Below are 25041 nucleotides of genomic sequence, written 5' to 3' on the forward strand. Positions count from 1 at the left end.
ACATGAGGTAATGCAAAATGCTTTGCACTTTGCCTGGTGTACACTGGTGTTGTGTACACGTTAACTACTACCACTTAGATTGGAAATCTGACTGCTGGTCTGGTGGTATCTGTTATATTATGTTCAGTTCCTGCTGTCACTATTGAGGAGAGGCAGTAGAAGATACCAAAAGAGAGCAGCCTGCTGATAAGAAGGGAAGGGCCTAGTAACATTAAAGAAAGAGCAGGCCTTCTTACCAGAAAAGAGAAGGTGAATGAGAATCAGGGTGGCCACGTACTTACACTGTATTGGGTAGGGGGTGTGGGGATGTGGGGGGTGGGGGGTGGGGCCCCACTCTAAGCCCCACCCCCCTAGGACCAGCCAGTAAAATTCTGCTTCATAGGAGCACCTGGGTGGCTCAGTGGGTTAAAGCCTCTGCCTTTGGATCAGGTCATGATCCCAGGGTCCTGGGATTGAGCCCCGCATCGGGCTCTCTGCTCTGCAGGGAGCCTGCTTTCTCCTCTCTCTCTCTGCCTTCCTGCGATCTCTCTCTGTCTTCCTGCGATCTCTCTCTGTCAAATAAATAAATAAAATCTTTTTTTTTTTTTAAGATTTTATTTATTTATTTATTTTTATTTATTTGACAGAGAGAGAGATCACAAGTAGGCAGAGAGGCAGTCAGAGAGAGAGGAGGAAGCAGGCTCCCTGCTGAGCAGAGAGCCCGATGAGGGCCTCGATCCCAGGACCCTGGGACCATGACCTGAGCCGAAGGCAGAGGCTTTAACCCACTGAGCCACCCAGGCGCCCAAATAAATAAAATCTTTAAAAAAAAAAATTCTGCTTCACATAAGAAATAACTTGCTGGCAGGACATCTGCTCAATGATGGGATGGTAGCGAATTCCTTGTCAGAAGCGTTTAAGAAGAGTCTAGATAGTACATTTGTTACATTTGAAACTGCAAAAAGAATTTCTGAATTAGGAAGATGAGGTTAAATCACATCTAAGGGGTTTTCCTACAGAATTTTGGTATAAATGTGCACATATGCAATCACATATGTAGAAAATTCTCTGCATATGGCTTAGCCATTTTCAAAGAATTCTTCGAAAACCTCGTTGGATCCCTTTTTGAATAAGAAGCTATTGCATTGTCTTGGGGTCCTTGTGAACATGAATGATCATAAAAGAGATAAAGAAGTGAAGAAATAAGGAGACTCAGAACAGGCTTATTTGACTTCTTCCTCTTTGTCTATCGTTATTTGGCAGACAGGTCCCTCATCTTTGGTGCTCATCTTTTTCATCTATAGTATTAATCTTTGTTCCATGCTTTGAGCACAAGACTTTAAAAGAACAAGCACATGGTTGGAAGTTCTTTGCTTCTTAGAGTATAGAGAGCTTTTTGAAGGAAGGTACTATTTGTGCCTGGCAGACAAATGGCAAGGTCAAAGAAATGTGACCCTGCAGATGTGGCCTTGGCCTTGCTTCATTTAGCACCAACACACCTCCCTATTACCCTCCTTCCTGCTCCTCTTTGATTGTAATACGTGTAATCAGAATACTTTAGAAAAATGTAATACAGGTTTACAAAAGAGGTAACACTAGATATATTTATTTCAGATCCATCTCCCACTTGTTGGGGGTGGGGTGCGGGGGTGGAGAACTGGGGCAGGCCATTACTGGCTTGCTGTCATTTCCAAAGTTATGTTTTATAAAACTTTTTGCCATTACCAGATACATGCGTGGTAACATCGTAGGTACTGTGTTACCACTTTGAGGGAAAAATCTAGTTATTGTGAACACGAGTCTGAGTTGATCTCCAGTACGATTTCTCTGTTTTCAGTGAATGACGAGCCCACTGCAGCCACTGATCCTGAAGAACCCTCTGTTGTTGGGGTGACATCGTCACCTGCTGCGGTGTCGAGTGTGACCCCGAACCCCACTTCAGTGTCTCTCCCTGCTTCGGCCACCCCAGCGGAAGGAGAGGAGCCCAGCACCTCAGGCACCCAGCAGCTCCCGGCAGCTGCCCAGGCCCTTGATGCTCTGCCCGCCGGGTGAGTAGCCTTTTGGCCCACAGCAGTGCTTCCCCCTCTCAAATCTCAGGCTCCTTCGCCAGGACAGAAACAACATGGTTATTTATTACCTAGTGGCTTGTAGTCTCTGGGGAGGCTGCCATGCACAGGAGTGAGGGAGGTGTGGAAGAACTGCTTATTCTACAGAAATCCTGAAAAGAATCTAAATCATCTGGGGCAGAATCAGTGCTACCTTATACCATGACTTGAAATGAATGGCTTGACTTAAAGAGTCAAGGAACAAGGAGCTCATTTTGCCTTCCTTCATCTTTGGAGGGTGTTCATTGAGATCCTGCTGAGAAAGCTGCTTTTCTCTCCTGACTTTTATCTTAACAATCTCTGGAGGACATCAGGCTCTGAATATTATTGTATAAATGTCCTGTAATACACTGGGGCTGATACTAACAACACGGACTACTCGTTTTCTGGCCATCCTTTAGTTCAGAGTTAAATCTGATGGTAAAGACCTTGGATGATAAGAAGGTGACCCCATTAAGGAAGTTCAGATTTGGCTATATAGTCGATAGAGATTAAAAACGTGGACCCTGGAATCGAACAGATCTGGCTTCCGGTCTCCACTGGATCCGATGTGTCCTTGCTCAAATGCTTCACCATCTCTGCAAGGGGGAGTTCATAACCTTATGTGTCTGTCTAGGAAGTGGAAGGCGGAACATGGTGGATGTTCCACCTGGTGAGTGATATTTTTGAATCGACTGTGAGGGAACGGTGAAGAAAGGGAATGGTTCTGAACCGGGGAATGAAGTCTTATCTCAGCAACCGCTAGTCATTGTCAGAGCCAGCCCTGTTGTGGTCCTCAAATCCGTCCTGCTTATCAGTTTGGTACCAAGGAAACCAGTGTCTTTATCACCCTAGTCCCTGGTCTGGCTGATGGCGGTGGTGGTGACGTGTGGGTGGCTCCCCTGAACCCTGGTAGTTCATAAAGGACAAGGGAAGGATGCACGGTCCCTTGCTTGATGTATAATATGCTCTATCTTCTTTTTTTTTTTTTTTTTTTAAGATTATTTATTTATTTATTTGACAGAGATCACAAGTAGGCTGAGAGGCAGGCAGAGAGAGAGAAGGAAGCAGGTTCCCTGCTGAGCAGAGAGTCCGATGCGGGGCTCGATCCCAGGACTCTGGGATCATGACCTGAGCCGAAGGCAGAGGCTTTAACCCACTGAGCCACCCAGGCGCCCCTAATATGCTCCACCTTCTTAAGCCTCTTTAGAAAACCAGCTTGTTAGAAACAAAAATCATAAATCTGAAGGCAAATGTGATTTTTACCACATACATATCACATTCTTAGCATTTGGCCCGCTAGCTAACATGTATCTTACTAAAGTATGATGAATAAACAACAGGTATTGCAAACAGTTCCTAATACCTCAGACCCGGAGAGATGGGACATTGAGAGGTGGCTCTGAAAAGTTTTTGTGAAGTTCTTGATTTTGTGAAAACATTAATAACCAATTGCTGGTGTCCAGCCCTTTCCTGCAGAGATTTATGTTTTCTCTTGTATGTGGTGAAGAACACTAGAAAGACCTTTGTTTGGTTTATAATTTTAGATCTCTATGCTGTAATTTGGGGGGAACAGAGCAAAATCATTTTGGCAGAAAGGAGAGAAAATGGCTGCCTGTGTCCCCTGTGAGCTGTTTGTTTTCTTTCCGCTGAGCAAATGCCTGGAAGGCCGGCTTCGCTCCTGTGTCAGTCACAGGCAATTAGGGCTAATGGCTCAACATGTCTTTATGTAGGGTGTGTGTGAGGGTTACTGTTCTCTGGGATTGGGCTCTTCCTGTTTCCAGGCAGCTGGAAAACTCCAGGCCCTGAAAACACTCTTTATTCTAAGTTTGGCAGATGGAGCAGCCCAGGGAAGCCGATTCCCCACCCCCATCCTTGCCAGAGGCTGAAACACTTTGCCGAGGTAGAGTTTGAACTGTATCTTTTCCTTAGAGCATTTAGAATGTGGCGAGATCCGTGTGTGGGTCTGGGGAGGCCACTGCCCACTCTAACATGGGTACTATGGTATTGAGACCCAGTTTTCCATCTTAAGGTGCCCATCCCTAAGACAGCAGGAGCTTAGTACTCTGCAGGCTGGTTCCGGGCCCAGAGATTGGAAATCACCACCGGAACTGCTGAGTGCCGGGCATGGGGATGGCGTGCTTTTGTTGTGCTGCTCTGTGATGGCAAGTTGGAGAAGACATGGTTCCTGCAGTGACCTCTGCAACTCAAAGACCTACCGTCACCACACCAGCTTATTTACAAGTCCAGGAGATCTGATCAGGATGGGTTATTCCTTTATTCCTGGCACTTTGGCTTTATGAGTAAGGAGACCAGTTTTCATCTTTAAAAAAAAACTCTGAGCATGACATTTTACACTTAGAATGCTGTCCTGGCTGCCCATTGTCCTTAGGCGTAAATTCCCAAATCCTTCATAAGGCCTAAGAAGCCCCACATGGTATGACCCCACCTACCCCCTCAGGCCTTCCATGGAAGACTCTGCTCGGCTCTCTAAGCTCTAGCCTTAATGGCTTAGGCTAGTTGGACAGATGGAGCACCCTTTCCCTGGACTTTGGACGCTCCACCACGCAGGTCACTCTTTCCAAAAACTTCCTTACCATTTTTTCCATCAATCAACCAGCACTTCCCCTGGGCCTCTTTCCTTGATCCTTGGTAGACAAGGTCAAGCTGCTCAGTCTACTGTAACTCTTCTCACATGTGTATTTGCTTGTTTCGCATCTCTCTGCCTCACTGGGCTGTAAACGTCAGGGTGACAGGGAGCCTGATACAAAGTAGGCCCCCAAGACATATTTGTCATGAATAAATTTAAATGCCATCTTTTTTTTTTTCCTCCACATGGATGAATGTGTTCTGCTTCTTTGGTACCACAGCTATGACAGGAATATTGCATTTTCCTTCTCAGAGGCCAGAGCGGAAGGCTGTCATCCACTGGGTTGCCCGGCTTTGGGTGCAGATATGCTACTCTCACAGGCTGGGGGGACACTCTTCGCCGCTTATGAGGAGTCATTCGTTGTGCACTGGGAGATCCCAGGACCATGTCTCCTCTTGGCCAAGTCATTTCTGAGCCACACGACATTGCTTTATCGAGGTATCTAGCCAGCTGTCTCTTCCCAACTTGATCTTCTCGACCCCTTCAGTTTCCTCTACTGAGCAATTGCCCAAGGTCCACTTGGGAATCCCAAGGGCCTGTCTCCCTGGTGGCTGCATTGCCTTTCTGAAATTTGCAGCATTTGCAGCTCTGATCTTGAAGAGTTTACACACACCCATCTGTATGTTTTAAGGACCGAAGGTACGGAAGGCTGGGCTTCGTGAGTCCACAGAGCACCCCTCGGCCCCTTTCTCTCTCTCTGTCTCCAAACCCTCCGGCTTTCTGTACTTTTAAATTTAATTAGGCTGAAGGAAGCCAAGTGGAAGGGTGAGGCATTTTCAGGTTGCAAACATTCATCAAAGAAGGGGGTGCCAGGAAGGCCCAGGAGACGTGAGATAGTGGTCCCAGGCAGCGGGGAGCGAGGCCACTTTGCTCGGTTGGCCCTGCATCTGTTTTTTATCAGCAGCGAGCCCACTTTGGGAACCAAGTGCTCATTAACAGACCGTGTGTACATGGCTTAGATAAACTCCAAGTGCGTCCTGGGCTCTGCAGCTCCCTCAGTCCCTCGCACACAGAGGCACATTATTTGACTCTGGCAGCCTGCGCTCTGCTGTGGTTTCTTACATAAGGGAGGCCATTGTGTTTGGACTGCCGACTTACCTCAGCACTGCCATTTCACACCATCCTTCTTCTCCCGCAGTCATTGGCTGGCCTGTCTGTTTCCTGCCTCAAAGTAGAATTAATTGAGGAGGGGTGTTTTCTAGATCTTTCGGCTCTGCCACCTCCGCTACCCCACACCCATTCATGGACGTCCAGAGGCCCTTTGCCCCAGGTGCTCCTTGAAACACTATCAAGGATGACAGTCTCATACGAGCTCTTGGATGTTTTGTTTGTGGAAAGCTTTCAGAGACGTTGGAATTTGGAGCTTCTCCGCTAAGTTATAAACCAGCTGCTGCCATTGCCTTTCGTTCCAAACTCATTTTTGGCACTAGCCAAAGCTCCTTACCCAGGGAGTTAGAAAATGGTCCTTCTTACACTGTCTGTGAAGAACCAACCCTTTTTTTGTTTTTTTTTGTTTGTTTTCTCTATTCTGTTTTTATTTTATTTTCAGTCTGTTAGGAATCCCTACTTTTGTTCTCTGCTTCTCCACTGATCACATTACTTAGATGTGGCGATGCCAAATTGGTACAAAAGTTTCTAAATGCTTAGAAACTTCTGTACCTTTCTGGTCGCTAAAGAGTAACTGTTTGGGCCATGGACCATGCTTTGAGTGCCTCCAGATTAAAGGATTATACTGGGAGACTCTGTGCCTTCTTGTTGAATATGGTTTAGTTCTTGGCCGTGCAAGGACTATTACACACTTAGGTAACGCTGAATATCGGCACATGCTTCTGGCTTCCTCCTCCTCATCTCAGAATGAAACCTTATTTCCAAAGACTCTTGTGTTGTCTGAGGCTGGTCCATGAGACATTCTCACACTACTATATGTGTGTGTAATTATGTGTAATTACAAATGTCCATTCTCACTACACTTTCTTGAGAGATCCTCAAGAGCAGAGATGATTGTGTCCATTTTCGTATCCACCAGCACCTAGCATAGTACCCTGCTTAGAGGGAGATGGGGTGAGAAGTATTTGATAATGACTAGATAAATGATTTCACGTTCTCAGTAGCATTTAAAAATTAAAAAAGATTCTTTTTAAGTAGAAAAAAAATGGAGAAGAAGAACAGCAGTAATAAGCCAATGCCCAGATTTAACCACTGGTGCTTTCTAGATTGTACATATTTTTTCCTGACCATTAGTGACCGCTAGCATGTGTTCAGTGTTTACATTGTGTAGGGGAATGCTAAGTTTTGCCCATGGATTATTTGGTGCAGTCTTGACAACACTGTGTGGGGTAGCTGCTTTTATCCTCATTTTACAAATGAGGAAACCTTAAGCATTTTGCCCAGGACCACACATATACAGACACATACACGTAAACACACATCTACTAAAATTTAATAATCTTATAGCATGTGCTTTTAAAATTTATATTTTTATTGTAACATATTGTAAGCATGAAGTTAAGCATGGAGAGTAATATGAAACATACCTGTGGGCTCACCACCCAGCTATATCAGACTTCAGAGTTATGCTCTGTTTGCTGCAGGCTTCCCCTTTCTTTAACCTCTTGACGAAGACATTACAAATCCAGTAGAAAGGTCCATGAACCTCTTCCCATTTCCATTCTCTATATACAGAGCTACATGGAATTGGCATATTCATTTAAACTGCTATAAGGTATTCTATTGTATGAATAGGTAAATTTTATTTATAAATCAAATTTCTTTATATTTACTATATTTATATGTCATGTAAATATAAAATATAAAAACAAATATATATTTAAACACATATATTATTTTAATAAACATTTATATTTGATAATTTATTTTTATATATAATTTATACCTTCCATTTGTATACTTAATAATATAACAGCTAAGTAAATGTTTATATATTTTATATTTATACTGTTATTATCTCCTCACAATTATACACATGCTACAGTGAAATTTTTCTGTGCATATCTTGTCTGTATTGTCTGTTTTTTTTTTTTTTTTCAAGATTTTATTTATTAGGGAGCAAGTGCACAGGGCTTTGGGGGGAAAGGGGCAAGGGAGAGGGAGAGAGAATCCTCAGGTAGATTCCCCGCTGGACATGGACTGTGAGATGCAGGGCTGGATCCCAGGACTTTTAAGATTGTGATGTGAGATGAAACCAAGAGTCAGATGCCTAACTGACTGAGCCACCCAGGTGTTCCTGCATGTCTGTTTCTTTAAGGCATGTGCTGGAGCTGGAATGTTATTGTAAGGGTTGAAGATCTTCAATTTTAGTAGATACGATCAAATTGCTCACCAGTACTCACACTCCCACAAGCATGCATAAGCATTCCTGCTAAAACTTAATATTGTGGGGCTCCTGGGTTGCTCAGTCAGTTAAGTGTCTGCCTTTGGCTCAGGTCATGGTCCTATGGTCCCACCCTACATCGGGCTCCCTGCTCATGAAGAGTCTCTTTCTCCCTCTCCCTCTGCTGCTGCTCTCCCTGCTTGTGCCCTCTCTGTCTCTGTCAAATAAATAAATAAATAAATAATCTTAACAACAACAAATATTGTGAGGTGTTTTTCTTTTTGGCCAGTTTGATTGGTGGACGCTTTCTGGTTTTAATTAGAATTTCCTTTATTACCACTGAGATTGAACCTCTTTTACATGTTTTTATTTGGTTCTTTGATTTCCTATTTTGTGAGTTGCCTCTTCGTATCTTTTTGTCCATTTTTCTATTTGGCTGTTTGTCTTTTTCTCTCTAATCTGTAGTATTTCTTTATATATACTGGATACTAATTGCTTTTTAATTCTGTGCATTGCAGACATTTTCTTCCAGCATGTGGTTCATCTTTTCACTTTTTAATGTTGCCTTTCATTGTACAGGAGTTCAAAATTTGAAGCAGCCTTGTTTGTTAAGCTTCGTGTGCTGTTTGTGTCTTGTCTAAAATTCCTCCTTATGCTGACGTAAAAATTTTACTCACATACACTCTCCACATTTTGTTGATTCTGATACACTTGTTATTTCACATTTAAAGTTGAAAATCAAGATGTAATTTATAAGCTTAATTGGCAGCATTTTTTTCTTTCTTAGTAATATATTAAATCATATAATTGATGGCATTTTAGATTTAATGAAAAATAGTATATTAACATATTTTTTAAACAAAATTTTGATTAAATTATATGTATTGTTAACTTGCTTTTTCCACCCAATATATGGTAACTAGCTGGACAAGTCTATATTATCTATCATGTTATTATTTTTTTTATTTGACAGAGATTACAAGTAGGCAGAGAAGCAGGCAGAGAGAGAGGAGGAAGCAGGCTCCCTACCGAGCAGAGAGCCCGATGCAGGGCTTGATCCCAGGACCCTTGGATCATGACCTGAGCTGAAGGCAGAGGCTTTAACCCACTGACCCCTATCATGTTATTTTCAATGAGTGTTATACCCATTAGAGAAATCACATAATTTATTATACTAATCCTCCATTTTGGGAGCATTTAGGTTGTTTCCAGGTTTTGTGTAACATGCTGTAACCTACTGTGACAGATATACTTACAGCTAAATCATTGACACGTAATTATTTCCACAGTATACATCCTAGAAGAAGAGCTGCTGAGTTATGAGATATTCATATAGGAAAGGTTTTTGACCAAGCTGCCAAATTGCCCTTTTCAAAGAGTATACCCATTTTTGCTCCCACCAACTCTTTTTTTTTTCAGTGACTATTCCTCTGCATTGCCACATTTATCTGCAAAATCTGTTATCAGCAAAAATGTTTCACTTTTTTTTTTAAATTTTTTTAATGTACACCATCTTCAGGAATTGTCTTGCCTCTGCGTGAGAGCATACATTTTAATATTGTTATTCTTCCCGGAGGGGCTTTGGAGACTTTTCCAGTGCAAAGAAATTGGATGGTTGAAGGGGAAGAAAAATAGACTTAATTCAGAAGCCTTGATTGCTACTAAACATTGCCATTCTCTGCTTAAAGGGCATAAAGTGCTGGTTGCTGATGGTTTTTTAAGAAGGGGTTAGTGTGCTTAGATTGAAAGGAAAGCTCAGTATCCCAAGAAAGTTTGCTGAGGGAAGACCGAGTTTAATACATTTCCTACCCAGTTTACAAAGGATCTACTGAAGCCATGAAAACAGGGAGCAGATTTGTTCCCTTGCACCTAGATTTCTGGCTCATAAAAGTCTAAAAACATCCCTAACAGAAGAAATAAATCTTATGGTTCACCCAGGAAGTGGCCGAAGCTTGGGGATTAGGAGTTGGTTCAGAGTCATTTATTAGACGGGCATAAAATAAGAAACTGTGAGTTGGGTGGGGTTTGGGCCTCTGCAGAGCTGAACTTCCACACTCGCAGCTTTAAGAGTACTTGAATACTTTGTGTCTTTTTCTGAAGTTAAGTTTTTTTCTAAGTAGCCAGCAAGACATCTTTTCTTTGGGGGTATGTAAGTGTTTGGGCCTGACTTTGTTTTGTAACAGGGTGTATTTTGAATGAGAGTCAACTTTACTAATGCCCAGTGCCTGTATTAGTCATAATATGTAAATTAGTAAATAATAAAAGGTAATTAAGATCGAATTTTTTGAGCATGTTGATAGGTAAATCTGTGAGGGCCTTTTATTTTATTTATTTATTTATTTTTAGAAAGATTTTATTTATTTATTTGACAGAGAAAAGCACAAATACGGGGAGCAGCAGGTAGAGGGAGAGGGAGAAGCAGGCTCCCCGCTGAGCAGGGTCTTGGGATCATGACTGAGCCCAAGGCAGAGGCTTAACCAGCTGAGCCCCCTAGGCATCCCTATGAGGTCCTTTTAAAGAGAACATCTCTGATACTAACCTGAACTCCTTGCCTGGCTTTCAGCCCTTCCCAACTTAATCTGACTCTTGGTGAAAATGTGGTTCTGCCCAAACATAAGGAAATCTGTCTAGGTGGCATGCTGATCAGGGTTGGTTGAATGGCAGAATAATCGAGAATTCCCTGAAGACCTTTCAGGAAACCTTCCACAAGAAATGTAGTTTGGGGGACCAGACAATTTCCTTTCAGTTTGTACAGGAGAGAAATGATTGGATGTCATCCTGACAATGGGATTTTTTACCCTTTTAAGATGGTGATGCGAGGGGTGGGATGGAGTGGTGGCACGTGTGTTAGGGCATGGGCACGGAAGACACAGAACTGAATAAAAGGCGTAGGAACAAAGGTAATTTAAGTTAAAATTACCTACAATTAATTGAAATTGGAGACTACTTTTTAAGTGCCTTGGAATACAAAGACCCTGTGTAGTTCGTGGTCGAACTGAATGTTACTCGTTGAGGGCCAAGGAGCAATGTGTTGGGAAGGCACCTGAATCAAGCTTGATGCTTTGAACACTGTTTCTGAGAGCATCAAAGAAAGCTATTCAGTGGGAGAGGATATGACCATGTGACCAGGATGCAGTATTGAGACCCATGGGTAGTGTGATTGAAAAGCCTTTTTATCTCAGTGTGAAGAAGATGCTTATAAGGGACAGAAACCTAACCCCTGACAGGGATGTGCTGATGAAAGGTCGCTGCCAGTATCACTTTCTTGGCATGGGGAGACCAAACCAAGACAGTTGGAAGGCTTAATCTATGTGGGTCAGCAGCTACTGAGGAGACAGGAGAATCGGGAGGCTCTTTTGATTGTCGCTAGAATTGACCGACTGTGCTGCAGTGAATGAAGGGAAGAGGTTTGTATGAATTCTGAGGAGCCGTGCAGGTAAGGGAGGAGTCGAGAGTTCTCTAAGAAAAGCAGTTAGGCCAGGTCATGGATCAGGGAGGACCCACATGGACATTTAATCTGAGCAGGAGTCCAATTTTAAAAAGAAAAAAAATGTAGATATCAAAAAAGGTAATGCAAGAAAGGTCTTGTTCCTCTCGTAACTATTCTTCCAGTTAGGCCAATTGAGAGGGTTCACAGAAGGACATGGAGATTTGCTGGACAATAACAGCCCATGAAAGAGAGACTTTCATTTCCAGGATCAGCTGGGATCAAAGATGGGATGGACAGATCTTATCCGGGCTTAGAAAGAGCTGCGGTAACTCTTGAATATAAGCGAAGAGGACTTCACACCGATTTTCTTTGTGCCAGCGTGTGGGAAGACCACGGTGTCAATTAAATGTATCGACTTCATGGAATTTTAAGTATTATCCCATCTTCGATTTAAAATAAGAGCCAAAGTATAACAAAACCAAATTTTCTCTTTGCCTGAAATGAATCGTAAAAGTAGAGACTATTTATAAGATGAAAGTTGTAACAAAAGAATTTTTGGAATAAAGAAAAATGTGTGTTTGGCACCTTTTATCTGCAATTGCTACAACAAATATCTTGTCTTCTTTAAAAGGTATGGCCTTACCCACATATTATGGATGGGTTTCCAGACAGTGACTACAAAATGAGCAGACTCGTTTTGTTGGTGGTTTTGTGCCAGAAATTGTGAAGGAAGGGAAGGAGCTGGCTAACTTCTCATGGAACACTGAGGGGTGCTCAGCCACTTAAGCCTTCCGGGGAGCGAATGTTACGAAAGAGTGGATTGTTGCCATTTCCTTGAGCAGCTTCCATATTTCAGTACTTAACCCGTAAGCCAAGCATCTTTCTCAAGACTGTCTCATTTCCGAATTCAGATGAATAAAGAGGGTATCAGATTTGCTGCTCTATTACTGGGCAGACAGGAGGACTTTGAGGGTCTGGTATGAAGCCACAGTATGTTAGCCTGGCTTTTTGGCTGAGAGGTCCTCACAAGAAAGGTTCTTCATAGATGGAACACCAGCCTCTCGAGCTGGAGTTACTTGTTACTCTTTTGTCTTTGATTCAGAAGGGCATCTAGAGGGAGAAGATCTTTAACTTTTTACCCAGTGTGCATTTTCATCTGGTCACTTTCGACAGAATATTCTGCCCTTTTAATAAAACAGTGAAGTGTAAGGATCTTTCTGCAGTGGGAGGAGTTAGGGTCCCGGGATCAAGTCACCCATATCTGCTTTAACCAGTACCTCGAGCAAGAATACCCAGGAGAGATGTTCTCGAGCAGCGTTAACAGTGTGGGTAGCAGTCTGGTCCTCCAGCCAGTAGTTGGTCTCTTTTGAGAGGTGGGATTGTGGACTTCACTGTTCCCAGGGCTAACCCTCCCAGTGGTGTGGAATGTGCAGCCTCTTCCGGCAGATCGTTTTGGAGCAGAGGGTTGTAATTCAGATGGAGCCTAGAGATGAACGTGGTCGAGCCACTGCAATCACTCTACAGCCATCTTGATTCTGTAGGGCCCCCTACCTGGACTCCGGTGCTGTTCACTTTGAGATGGGGTTTGGGAAGGCACCTGTTTGTTTTCTGGGTAGTAGGTTCCCTGTAAATTCCAGTCAACCTTCCTTTTCCTCATTTCTTCCTTTGAGCATGTTGTGGTGAAACTCACTGGCTGGGGAGTCAGCTGCATTGCAAGGACACATGAGAGTCACCTGGCTTTTCTGATCCTCAGTTTCGCCCATGGTGGTGGCATTTCTCACCTTAAAGGGTGGAGGCAAGGACTGCTTGGGTAGAACTTGAGCCCACTGTAGCTCATTATAGATGCTCGGAGGGTGATGGGGCCCCCCCTTCTTTTCCTTTTCTTCAAAGCTTCATGTATATCTGTATCTGAACCAGCCTCTGAGGTGTCGATCAGTGCGGGCTGCTGATGAGACATTTTGGTTTAAATGAGAAACAGTATCGAATAAAGCTAATGTCCATTGGAATAGCCACACCAGGCTTAGTCATAGAAGTTAGGACATGTATTTCGGTATGCGGTCTGCTCTGCTGTTATGTACCTGTTCCTAAAAATCACCATGAAGTGTAAAAAAAAATGCAATAAAAACTATAGGGCTTACAGGAAAAGAATGAGTTAGGGGTATAACTCTCAAAAAGGTATCAGTGACAGGGGCATCTGGGTGGCTCAGTTGGTTAAGCATCTGCCTTCAGCTCATGATCTCAGTGTCCTGGGATCGAGCCCCACATCAGCAGTGAGTCTGCTTCTCTCTCTCCCTCTGTGATCTCTCTCACTCTCTCATATAAATAAATAAAATCTTTTAAAAAATGTGTCATTGACACACACGAAAAACAGGAACCTAATAATGGTGGTAGCAGAGTTTTACACATGTTAAATGGCTGAGGTACATAACACTATAATAAGTGTGTGTTTCCATGAAAAGACCTGAAGTGTGCTTGTGGAAGCGGGTGTCTGAAGAGTGTGAGCTTGTGAGTGTTGTTGCAAAGTGGTGCAAAAAGGGCTGTCTGAAATCAGACGGGAGTTGTGGCGCCAGATGTGGATGAGTATGGCGTATGGCATGTAGTAAACCGAGGCAGCTGGTAGATGCATATGGGCTCTGTGTATTCCTACGTGACTGGGTTCAGCGGGGGAAAGTCATCTGAGTGCATTTCGTGTTTCGAAAAGGAAAAGTCGTTCATAAGCAAACACAAAATTCACATTATGCTCACATTGTTCCCTCATGTATCAATCATGCTGGGATAGATTTATGTTTTCAAAACAAGCGTTTCAGCAGAACTGACTGTACTAATAACTTCCTGGAAAAGGTCACCTTCTAGGCAGTACCTACAAGTAGAACTGAATGAAATCAATGTAAAACATAAAGGCTAAGGGGACCATTAACATCCTTTATAAAGCAGTGATCATTTTATAAATATAAAAATTTGCATCCTTTATTTATGGATTACTGTGTTCTGAGTGAGTGGAGTTATTGTCAGACTGCGTTGAGTGTGAGAATAATAGGAGTGTAGGGGTGGGTACTAGTTGGCTGTATTTTGTAGTGGTTTTGCTTGTAGATTATTTCTTTGGATCATCTGCTACCTTGTTGTTCTTCCATTAGCACAGCATGGCCACTGTCGGCACCCCTACCTCATCATTACACGTAGGCACATGAGAAGAGAAGTAAATAAATAACATGAGGAGAACAGTCAGTAAATGACAGCATGCAGTGTGTCTTGATTCACCCTGATCTCTTTTAAAGATCCTCTGTAAATGAAGCTTATATTTTAAAAAGAAATGTGATCATAAATGTATTTGATGCTAGGAGAATAGGGATAGTCCTATAATGTGTGACTTTAAAAGGTAGTGTTGGCAACAAAGATTGAGGGTCCCTAGATAAACTTTAGGCGAGGTCTGTGAAGCCCAGACATAGCATACAAATTTTTGTTGGTAAGTGCGCTTTGGAAGGAAACTGTCCTTGGCTTTCATTCCATTCCTACAGGGATCTGTGATCCTGAAATGGCCATGAAACACTGATTTAGAAAAGTTCATAGAATGTAGATTTTTATGGGTCATTTAGGAGAAGCTAGAGTGACCTATGGCATATGCTAGTACACTGACTTCATTAAGGGAAGGTTTTGTTCTCAAGAATTACTCCTGGGTGCCACCGTCAGTGACCGAATGGACCTGGTTTGACCACTGGGCTGATCTCATATGTCATCTTTATCCTCTTAAAGTTGCCACATCAGTAGTGAAGGACTCCTTCTCAAACAAGGGCTTAGGCTTTTCAGCTGTGTATCTCATGCTTCCTTTCACTTTATTTTTCAGATGGGAACAGCGAGAACTGCCTAATGGGCGCGTCTATTATGTTGACCATAATACCAAAACCACCACCTGGGAGCGGCCTCTTCCTCCAGGGTAAGTTTTGGGCTGGCAAGCCCTGAGACTCTAGAACTGGCACCAAGAATCACCCGCTGGCTTCTCTACCATCACTGCCATAGCCATCTCTTTAGTTCCCACTATTCTCTGCTCCTTTCCCTCTCTTTTCCCCCCTTCCATTGTTGTCGTCTACATTCTTTCCTATCTTTATTTTCCCTTTTTCCCACATTCATTGTGTAGGCCATGACTGATGGCCATGAGCTTTAGTAAATGATACTCAGAACTACTATGGCTCTTTGGTCCCGGAGGTAGGAGGGCTAGGAATCCTGCCTCTTGGGCCATTGGTATCCTGATGCCCTCAGTTATTTCACCTACAGAGGTACCCTATCAGGGCCAAGTTCTCAGTCTCTTTCTGCAGAGATAGCAAAGAACGGGGACCTTTTTCCCTGGTCACTTAATTGCTTTTCCTATTCACTTAATTCTCTCATTTCTTAGGACATCCTCAGATTTATAGAGCATCTCCAGGGAAAAAGGGGCATGAGGAAGCCAAGATAGAGAGGGTGTTGATGCATTTCATAGCATCCTGTCCCCATTCGGCCCCTGAAGGGTGCTTCTCATTCATCTGGGCTTTGTGAGAATGCAACTAAGTTCTCTAAAACCAGAGGATGAGTGAGGCTTCCAAGTGAGGGAAGACTATCCAAGTTCAAGGAGAAGGAGTTTGGTTCCTAGCTTGCCAGGGACAGAAAGTTCTTTCCACATGTGCCTTTTGGTCCTGAGAGCATTCAAAAGAGAACGTATTCTGCTCTCAGGAGAGAATTCCCTCCCAGTAAAGTAGTCATGAAGGGCTCCTGCAGAACATATGAACACCTCCCCACCAACCTTGTAGAGGGAGAGGATGTCAGAGGTGGGGAATATTAGGAAAACCCTTATACTCTGGTTCAGCCGTCAGGTATGTGCCAGGCAAATACCACCTCACCTTCTGGTCCTACTGATTTCCATGGATGGGCTGTTTCTGGTTTCAGTTTCCCAGTAGAATACTGTGTTTTCCTTTTTTTTCCTTAACCTTCTGGAAATGAAACTATAATCTGTCATCATTGGTCCTCATTCTGTTTTCTACTTTAAGTCCAGAATACTTATTTACATATTTTTTTTATTTACATATTTAACCACAGGAAAATACTGACTTCTTAGAAAAAGGTCAAACTTATTACTTTGGAAATTATTGGAAATTTTCATATTATGATGGATAGTTTCATATACACACTAAATAGAGAGAGTCCCTACATACTTATCACTTGGCTTCAATAATTATTCAAATCATGGCCAGTCTTGTTTCATCTGTACTAGAGGTTGACAAGCTGTGAACCTGTGGACAAAATCCGACCTCTACCTGTCTTTGTTAATAAAGTTTTATTGGACAGACACACTCATTTGTTTATACGTATAATCTGTGGTTGTTTTCATGCTCAATGGCAGAGTTGAGTAATTGTGACCTAGACTGTATAGCCTGCCAACCCTAAAATATTCACGTTGCGGCCCTTTATAGAAAAAAATTTGCCAACTCCTGATCTGTAATCCTCACCCGGCCCTCTCCCCCTTTCTTAGGTCATTTTGAGGCAAACCCCAGGCATCATATAATTTTAACCATATTTTGGTATGTATTTCTAAAAAATATTCTCTTATTAAAAACAAAACCACTGTATTGTTAACAGTATTCCTTTGCTGTCATTGAATACCCAGTCAGTAGTCAAATTTCTCCAGTGTCTTGCAAATTAATCATTGATTTTTAACAGGATACATTTCATACTTTTACTTCTTATGTTGACAGCCCATATATTTAAAAGCAGCATTTTTTCTGAACCAATAATACATTATATGTTAATTAATTGAGTTAAAATAATTAAAAAAATATAAAAGCAGCCTTACCTCTAGAAGTGTTCTGGTTGCTTCCTCTTACCCGCTCTGGTCTATAAGTTATGTAGGCCTTGATCTCATGAACATTTGGATGGAATCTAAATGAAGATATTTAATGGTGTTTTCTAAGAATGGCTGAGGTGGGACACTAGAGCCAGTTTTCTTTCTTTCTTTCTTTCATTCTTTTTAAAAAAATTTTTAAAAAGATTTTATTTATGTGACATAGAGAGCCACACACTGAGAGAGGGAACACAAGCAGGGGGAGCGAGAGAGGGAGAAGCAGGCTTCCCACTGAGGAGGGAGCCCAATGTGGGGCTCATTCTCAGGACCCTGGGATCAAGGCCTGAGCCGAAGGCAGATGGTTAATGACTGAGCCACCCAGGCACCCCTAGCCTGTTAGTTCTTACTGAGTTTTAGTCACATACCTCTGAGCCCCTGGCAGGTACTTCTGCACTGTAACAGGGAGCCCAGAGAGAACAGAGTGCTTCAGCTCTCATTGCTCACTAATGGAAGAAATTCCACCCCAGGGGAGTATTACCATGCACACAGCACACTTGAAACTATAGATGGAGCCATTATTTCAGCAGACATAGTCACCCAGGAGTGAGATTGAGCCAAAGGATTCACTTTATCATGGCCACCGCCTTCTGTCAGAGCCAGGGAATGCTTGTATGAGAAATGGTAATTTAAAGAAAAAGACTTTATGTATTTGAGAGAAAGACAGAAAGCATGCTTGAGTGCACTAGCAGAGGGAGGGGAAGAGGGAGAGGGAGAATCAGACTGCCCCCTGCGCAGGGAGCCCAGTGATGATGTGGGGCCCAGGCCTGGGATCCCGAGACCATGACCTGAGCCGAAGGCAGATGCTTAACCGACTGAGCCATCCAGGTGCCCTCAAATGGTCATTTTTTAAATCTAGGAACAAGAAGTATAGGATGTAAAGAGGAAGTAAAGATGAATGCAGTCATTTGCTCTTAGGTGGTGCTCAGACCAGAGGGGAGCAGGGAGAGGGGTCTCCGTAGAGCGTGGTGTAGGGGAGACCGCTTAGAGGGAGATGGCTCAGACTCATCTTGTAGGAAATGCTGGAGGTGGACTTCAATGACAAAAGGAAGTTGATCCAGGTTTGGGGAAGAGTGTGAATGTAAAAGACGTCTGTAGGGAATGATTCATGGAACAGTTCTGTTGTAGTGGAAGGTGTATGTGAAACAAAGGTGCTCAGAGTGTGTCTAGCAAGGCACCTGGGTGCAGCAGACACGCCGCTGGAAGTGGAGAGGGTAAAGGGCGGACTGGACTTCCCCCCGTTGGTCTGTTTGTCAGTCTTTGTAAGATTGCACCCGGAATCAGGGTAAGCTTATGCTGCTTGGAAGTTTGAAATTCACCAGTGCTGAGGAATTTCAGTTAAACATGTGGATTGAACATGTGTTTATTTCTATTCCTTTCTAAAAACTCCCTAAAATGGCAATAAAAGTATAATGATAAAGGAATGGAAGAGGAGAAGCAGCATATGGGAGATGGTAATCAAAGTTTAGTTGCTGATAGATAAATGGCAGAGCTGAGAAAGCTGAAACCCAAGTTTGCAGTGTGGGTATCCCCCAGGAAGCCAGCCAGTTTGCAGCTAGAAGCCCTGGAAAGCCTCAACAGTCAGACATTTGGGTGGTGTGTGTGTGTGTGTGTGTGTGTGTGTGTGTGTGTGTGTGTGTGTATGCGTGTGTAACGAGACTTAAAAACCTGAAGTTAAGTCAAAAATATGTGCAGGGAGCAGTTAGACTTTCTCAAGTTGTCACCCATCAATTGCATCCTGTTGTCCCATGCCTGCATGCACATGTGTACGCCTCTCACACACATGCGCACACGCAGCCATCCTGTGGGATACAGCCGTAGCGGAAGACATAGATGAACTCAGACAAAAAGGGATTAAGTGAGGATACTGTCCCCAAGTTAAAGATTGGAGTTTTTTGTTGGCTAAAGTGACCAGTCTAAGGGAAGAAAACTATAGATTGTGCTGTTCGGGGGTCTTTTAGTCAAAGAGCGGGGTAAAGCCACTCTTTGCTTGCCACACCCTGAATACCCAGAGGGTCCATTCAGCATTTTAGTGACTCACTTTTCAGTGTGAAAGAATAGCATGGAACCAGAAAGGGGGCCTTGGTAAAAACAATGTGGAAAATAGAACCAAATTATAATTCATATCCTCAAAAGTTTGGGAGGAAATATGGCAACTCTGCAAGAACAGGAGACTGTAAAAGGGACCATGCAGGAAACAAGACCTTTTATTTTTATTTTTTATTTTTTAAAAAAGATTTTATTTATTTATTTGTCAGAGAGAGAGAGAGAGCACAAGCAAGGGTAGCGGCAGGCAGAGGAAGAAGCAGGCTCCTCACTGAGCAGGGAGCCCGATGTGGGGCTCAATCCCAGAACCCTGGGATCATGACCTGAGCTGAAGGCAGGCACTTAACCATTGGAGCCACCCAGGTGTCCCAAGAAGAACTTTTAAAAATTAATAAATAGTTGACTGTTGAACAGCCTAGGGACTAGGACAGTTGACATCCTGCACAGTTGAAAATATGGATATAACTTTGACTCCCCCAAGACTTAACTATTGATAGTTTACTGTTGACCAAAAGCCTTATAATGATTAACAAATATTTTGTATGTTATATGTATTATATGCTATAATCTTAAAATAAAGTAAGGTAGGGAAAAGAAAATGTTAAGAAAATCATAAGGAAGAAAAAATGCATTTCTAGTACTATAGTGTATTTATTGAAAAAAATCCATGTGTAAGCAGACCCCCACAGTTCAAACCCTTGCTAATCAAGGGTCAACTACATATAACAGCAGAAATAAAAATTACAGGATTGAAAGATAATGTTGGAGATAAGAAAATTAGAGGATGAGTCTAGGAGCTTCAACATCATTCATGAATAGTTCTAGCAAGAACTAGAAATAGAGGATAGGAAATTATCAAAGAAAGAATGAAAGGGATTTTGCTGGAATTGAGAGGTAAGGTATTCAAATTGAAAGGGCCTACCAAATGCCCAACCCAGAGAATGGGAAAAGAAGTGACCCTAGAATTTCATTCTAGTGAAATTTTGGGATGGCAAGAGAACATCTCAGAAGGCCCCAGAAGGTGAAAGTAGGGTACATATTAAAGACCAGGAATCAAGGATACCATCTCTCGTCTCAACAGCCAGCTATGGAACTGGATCCTTAAAATTCTGATGGAAAATTATTTCCTGCCTGGAAATCAATTCCTAGTCATCTTAACAGCCCTGAGGGTTGAAATTAAGGTATCTTTAGTGTTTCAAATGGTTCGTTTTGGTGCATTCTTTCTCAGAAGCTACTAGATGGTTTGTTCCACCAGACAAGAGGAAACCAAGAAAGAAGTCATGAGATGCAGGACACAGGGGACTCCATTCAGGGGCCAAAGATGTTCCCACGAGGAAGGTTAGGGAAGCTGACTCTGGTCAGTGACGTAGAGCTGGCCTGGAGGACCGGTGTCCGCGTAGGATGAAGTGGGCCTAGAGAAACGTGGTGAGGCACATCTAACTGACACCGAGAGGCCACCTGTGCTATGAGAATCTGGGGGTGCAGTAGTGATAGGTTCTTGCGAATCAAGCAGAATGAAATGCATAGTTCTTTAACTTCAGAAAAAAAGAAAAAGTTGTACAAGTAAGGAAATACATTTCTAGTATTCTACAAAGTCATAATACAAACTGAATGTTCATTTACAATGATTTTCTAAATTGGAAGGCTGGGGGAGGAGAGGGCTCTGTGTGTCTTGTGGGGTGGGATACAATAACTCAGTGCTCAGCTCCAATGGTGGAAGGTTCACAGGTAATGTCTAATATGACAGAAATCAAGACATAATAGAAGAAGCATGTTATTCAGCAATATGGCTGTAAATAGAAGAAACAATTGAGAATGGAAATTTGTTGCTTCTCAAGAGCAGGAATCGGCAATGGGGAGAGGTAGGGAAGGAGATGCTGTTTTTTATTGTACCTCCTATAGAACTATTTGTATTTGTTAACTCTTGATACTTGATTCCTTTGATGAAAAAAGAAAAAGAAAAGTCACTAGTTGAGAGGATTTATGAGACGGGTGGGAAGGTTCCAGTTTGTTGTGAACCTTGAATACTAATTTGAGGTTTTGACTCAAGGGTGATGAGGAGTCACTTGAAGTTTTTGAGCAGGAGCATTGCACACAGGCAGGGGTGAGGGGTGGTGCAGTCTGGTGTGATTATCCCGATGACAGTTTATAGGCTGGCTCACAGTGGGGAGATTTGTTTGGAGATAGTTGGACGTAGAAATGGAAAGTCAAGGGCGGGTGATAACACTGGAAGTGTTGAATAGTTTACTGACATCAGCAGGAAGGGAAGAGTCAGGAGTGATGGGGTAGCTTCACCCCTGGGAGGGGGACTGGCAGGAGGAACACCGGGGAAGACTCAGGTTTGGGAAGAGGCTTGTGGCATTTAGCTGAGTCCAAAGTGACAGTAAGTCATGAAGTCAGTGCAGTCTAGCAGGCCGAATTCTGACGCAGTGTGGGCACTGGCCATCAGGACTGGGAACTCCTTGAAGAGAAGCCATTTTTAGAGAGGCTTTGAGTTAAAAGAATCACTGCAGAGGTGACCCAAAAAAGTCAGTTAGGAAGCTAACTGAAAACTGAGGAAGCAGACCAAAGCGTGGTAGTCACATGAGTAAGATAAGGATTCAGAGAAGATGAAATGAGAAGGTAGTTAGGGAACAAAGACTTTCCAACACATACAGTGTAATCCCTATTGGTTCCCTTTGTATTGGGTTAGTGCTGTTTTCTTCAATTGTATCTCTTTCTTATCTTTTTAAGCCCCTTTGTCCCTCTCCCCCTTTCCAATTTATAATGCAAACATCAGGCATATTGGAGAGAGTAGTACAAGGAATCCCTTGTAACCACCACCTGGTTCTGACAATAACATTTTGTTTCATGTGACCTCCTACTTCTCAGGGGAGGCGACTGATGAATTTTAAAGCAAATCCCAGATGTCATATTCTTTGAACCATAAATACATCACATACATCTCTAACAGATAAGGGTTAAAAAAAAAAAGACAAAACTAGGGGTGCCTCACTGGTTCAGTCGGTAGAGCATGCAGCTCTTAATCTTGGGGTCATGAGTTTGAGCCCCACGTTGGGCATAGAGATTACTTTAAAAACAAAAATGAAACTGAAATACCATTATCCCACCCAACAAAATTAACGGTATTTCCTTACTTCATGTCATTATACCCAATCCGTGTTCTATTTTCCCCAGTTGTCTTAAAACTGTTTTTACAGTGTGATTTGAGTCCAGTTCAAACTCAAGACCATCATGTTGCTTTTGACTGAAATGTCTCATAAGTCTCTCAATCTATAAGTCTCCCACCCTTTCTTATTTTATTCTATTTATTTCTTGAAGATCCATGGCATTTGCTCCGTAGAATTTCTCAGATTCTGAATGTAACTGGTGTGACCTTGAGGTGTTGGGTAACATGCTCCTCTATCCCTTGTCTTCCCTGTAAACTGGTAGGTAGATATGAAGGCTTGATTAGATTCAAATTCACTGTTTAAAATTGAATTATGATTTACATACAGTAAGATATACAGATCTCAGGTACGTAACTGGCTGAGTTTTGACAAATGCATACATTCGTGTAACCTACACTCCAGCAAAATGTTAAAGCATTTCCATCATTCCACAAAGTTCCCTCTCTTACTTTCTCTTGATCACTTCTTCCCTCAGTGTGTGCAAATCAAGTTATACCTATGAACCACAGATGAAGATTTTGACCATCTGTTCTAGCCTTGCCTTGCCCATGGGTATTTTAGGTGTTTTAGTACTTTGGTAAGGTTGCTTTCTCACTAAAAATAATGTAGAGAATCCTGCCATTGTTCATACCAACTCTTCTTCTCATGACCATGCAGCATGTTTGCACTGGCACTTTTTATCAGGATGATTTCTGTTGCAAGGAACAAAAATTGGGATCCAAGTTGGCTTAAATAATGAAGAGAATTCACTCGCTAATGTAACTGAAAATTCTAGATCAAGTGAACCCTGATCTGGTGACTCAGCAATTTCACCAAGGGGCTGGCTTTTTTGTTTTGTTTTGTTTTTCTACTCTGCCATCTATTGGGTCAACCTCATATTGTGTTTATGTCGAAAATGGCAGCCAGTGGCTCCTCAGACTGCATACTTTCTCAGTCCTATCTGGCAAGGAAGAGAGACTATATTTTTCTGAGAATTCCTAGCAAAAGTCTTGCGATTTGCCTTGATTAAGCTCAGCATAGGTCACATGCCCACTCCTGACCTGGTCAGCTGTTCACTTTGCACTTGGGAGGAAAGTCACCTTCCCCAGAAAAACACAATCTCCTAATGGAAATCAAGAGCTAATGGTGAGGAGGGATTGGTGGCTGCAGAGGCGGCCACAAATGATGGCTTTCATCACGTAAGCCCCAGAAGCCTCCGTGACTGGGGCTTGCTTGCCCAGGCTCCTGGGCCAGACACCAGGCTAAACCCTCCCTCAGTCCCTCCTTGCCGGCCATCCTGGGATGTCTCTGGAATTTGAGGGTCGGGGTGGGTGGTCCCTGTGTTCATTTTGAGCTTAATGTTTCCAGCTGGGAAAAGCGCACAGACCCCCGAGGCAGGTTTTACTATGTGGATCACAACACTCGGACCACCACCTGGCAGCGCCCGACAGCCGAGTACGTGCGGAACTACGAGCAGTGGCAGTCCCAGCGCAGTCAGCTCCAGGGCGCCATGCAGCACTTCAGCCAAAGATTCCTCTACCAGGTGAGAGGGCGGGGCTCGCCATGCGGGCGTGGAGCCTCCCAGCACCCGAGAATGTGCCACCTCACGCAGCAGCCGTTGATCTGTTTGGTGAGCGGGGAAAACCATGGCTGGGAACATAAGTGCTCTGGAGATTTTACGCATCACCGTGAAATTCCTCAAATTCCATTATTTCTAATTTAGTAACTCAATGTCTAGCCTCCGTGTTTAAGGATTCGAGATACCATCTTTCTTCCAAGACCGGATTTCTTTTCTGGTCCCTCCTTCCAGGCCCATTTATTCTAATTTGAAACCTGAAGGTCAGTTGTGACCTCTCCCATACCCCTACTTTTCAGAACAAAACAGCCACCCAAATCCTTTTCGTAGCTGCTACTGTTTTTCTTTAGATCTTTCTTATTTGACAGATTCTCAGGGATAGAGGACCTTTAAAATTGATCTGAATCAGGGCTTGGCAAACTATGGCCCATGGGCCAAACTGGCCCACATTTTGTTTTGTAAATAAAGTTTTATTGGCACAGAAGCACTCCCAGTAGTTTAGATATTGACTCTGGCTGCTTTTATGTTGTAACAACAGAGTTGGGTAGTTACAGCAGAGACCATTTAGTCTATAAAGCCTAAAATACTTACTGTCTGGCCCATAGAAGAAAAAATTTACTGACCCTTGCTCTGGTTCAACTTCCTTCTATCTGATTCCTGATTTTTCTCCGTCCCGCCCAACTGAACAGTTAGGGCAGCCTCTGAATTGTTCTGTGTGTTGGCTTTGCTCTCTTCTCTGATCGGTACTGCCTGTTCCCAGCAGAGTAGTCTTCATGTCATTGTTGCTTGAGCACTTTTTAAAAGTCACTGTGAAGGGTTTGAGAAGAGGGGCTTTTTCTCGGCATTTATCACTGCCATTTTAATCACTGGCTGGACGCTTTCTGTAGTCATTATCTACAGAACAGCATTAGATTTCCTACTCTAGAATTCAGA

At 42.9% G+C, this 25041-nt stretch overlaps 1 protein-coding gene across 1 annotated transcript in view; it reads left to right on the plus strand.

Annotated features, from left to right (window-relative positions):
* LOC111152895 (WW domain containing E3 ubiquitin protein ligase 2) overlaps window positions 1–25041 on the plus strand; it is a 144763-nt gene that overhangs the window by 99337 nt on the left and 20385 nt on the right. Inside the window, exons 8-10 of the mRNA XM_022511620.1 lie at window positions 1817–2027; window positions 15316–15405; window positions 23901–24075. Of these exons, the coding sequence (XP_022367328.1) occupies window positions 1817–2027; window positions 15316–15405; window positions 23901–24075 (476 nt within the window). The remainder of the gene's footprint in view (window positions 1–1816; window positions 2028–15315; window positions 15406–23900; window positions 24076–25041) is intronic.

This window comes from Enhydra lutris, unplaced genomic scaffold (assembly GCF_002288905.1).
Source record: "Enhydra lutris kenyoni isolate GAN:26980312 unplaced genomic scaffold, ASM228890v2 scaffoldscaffold30, whole genome shotgun sequence".
Taxonomy (NCBI): Eukaryota; Metazoa; Chordata; class Mammalia; order Carnivora; family Mustelidae; genus Enhydra; species Enhydra lutris.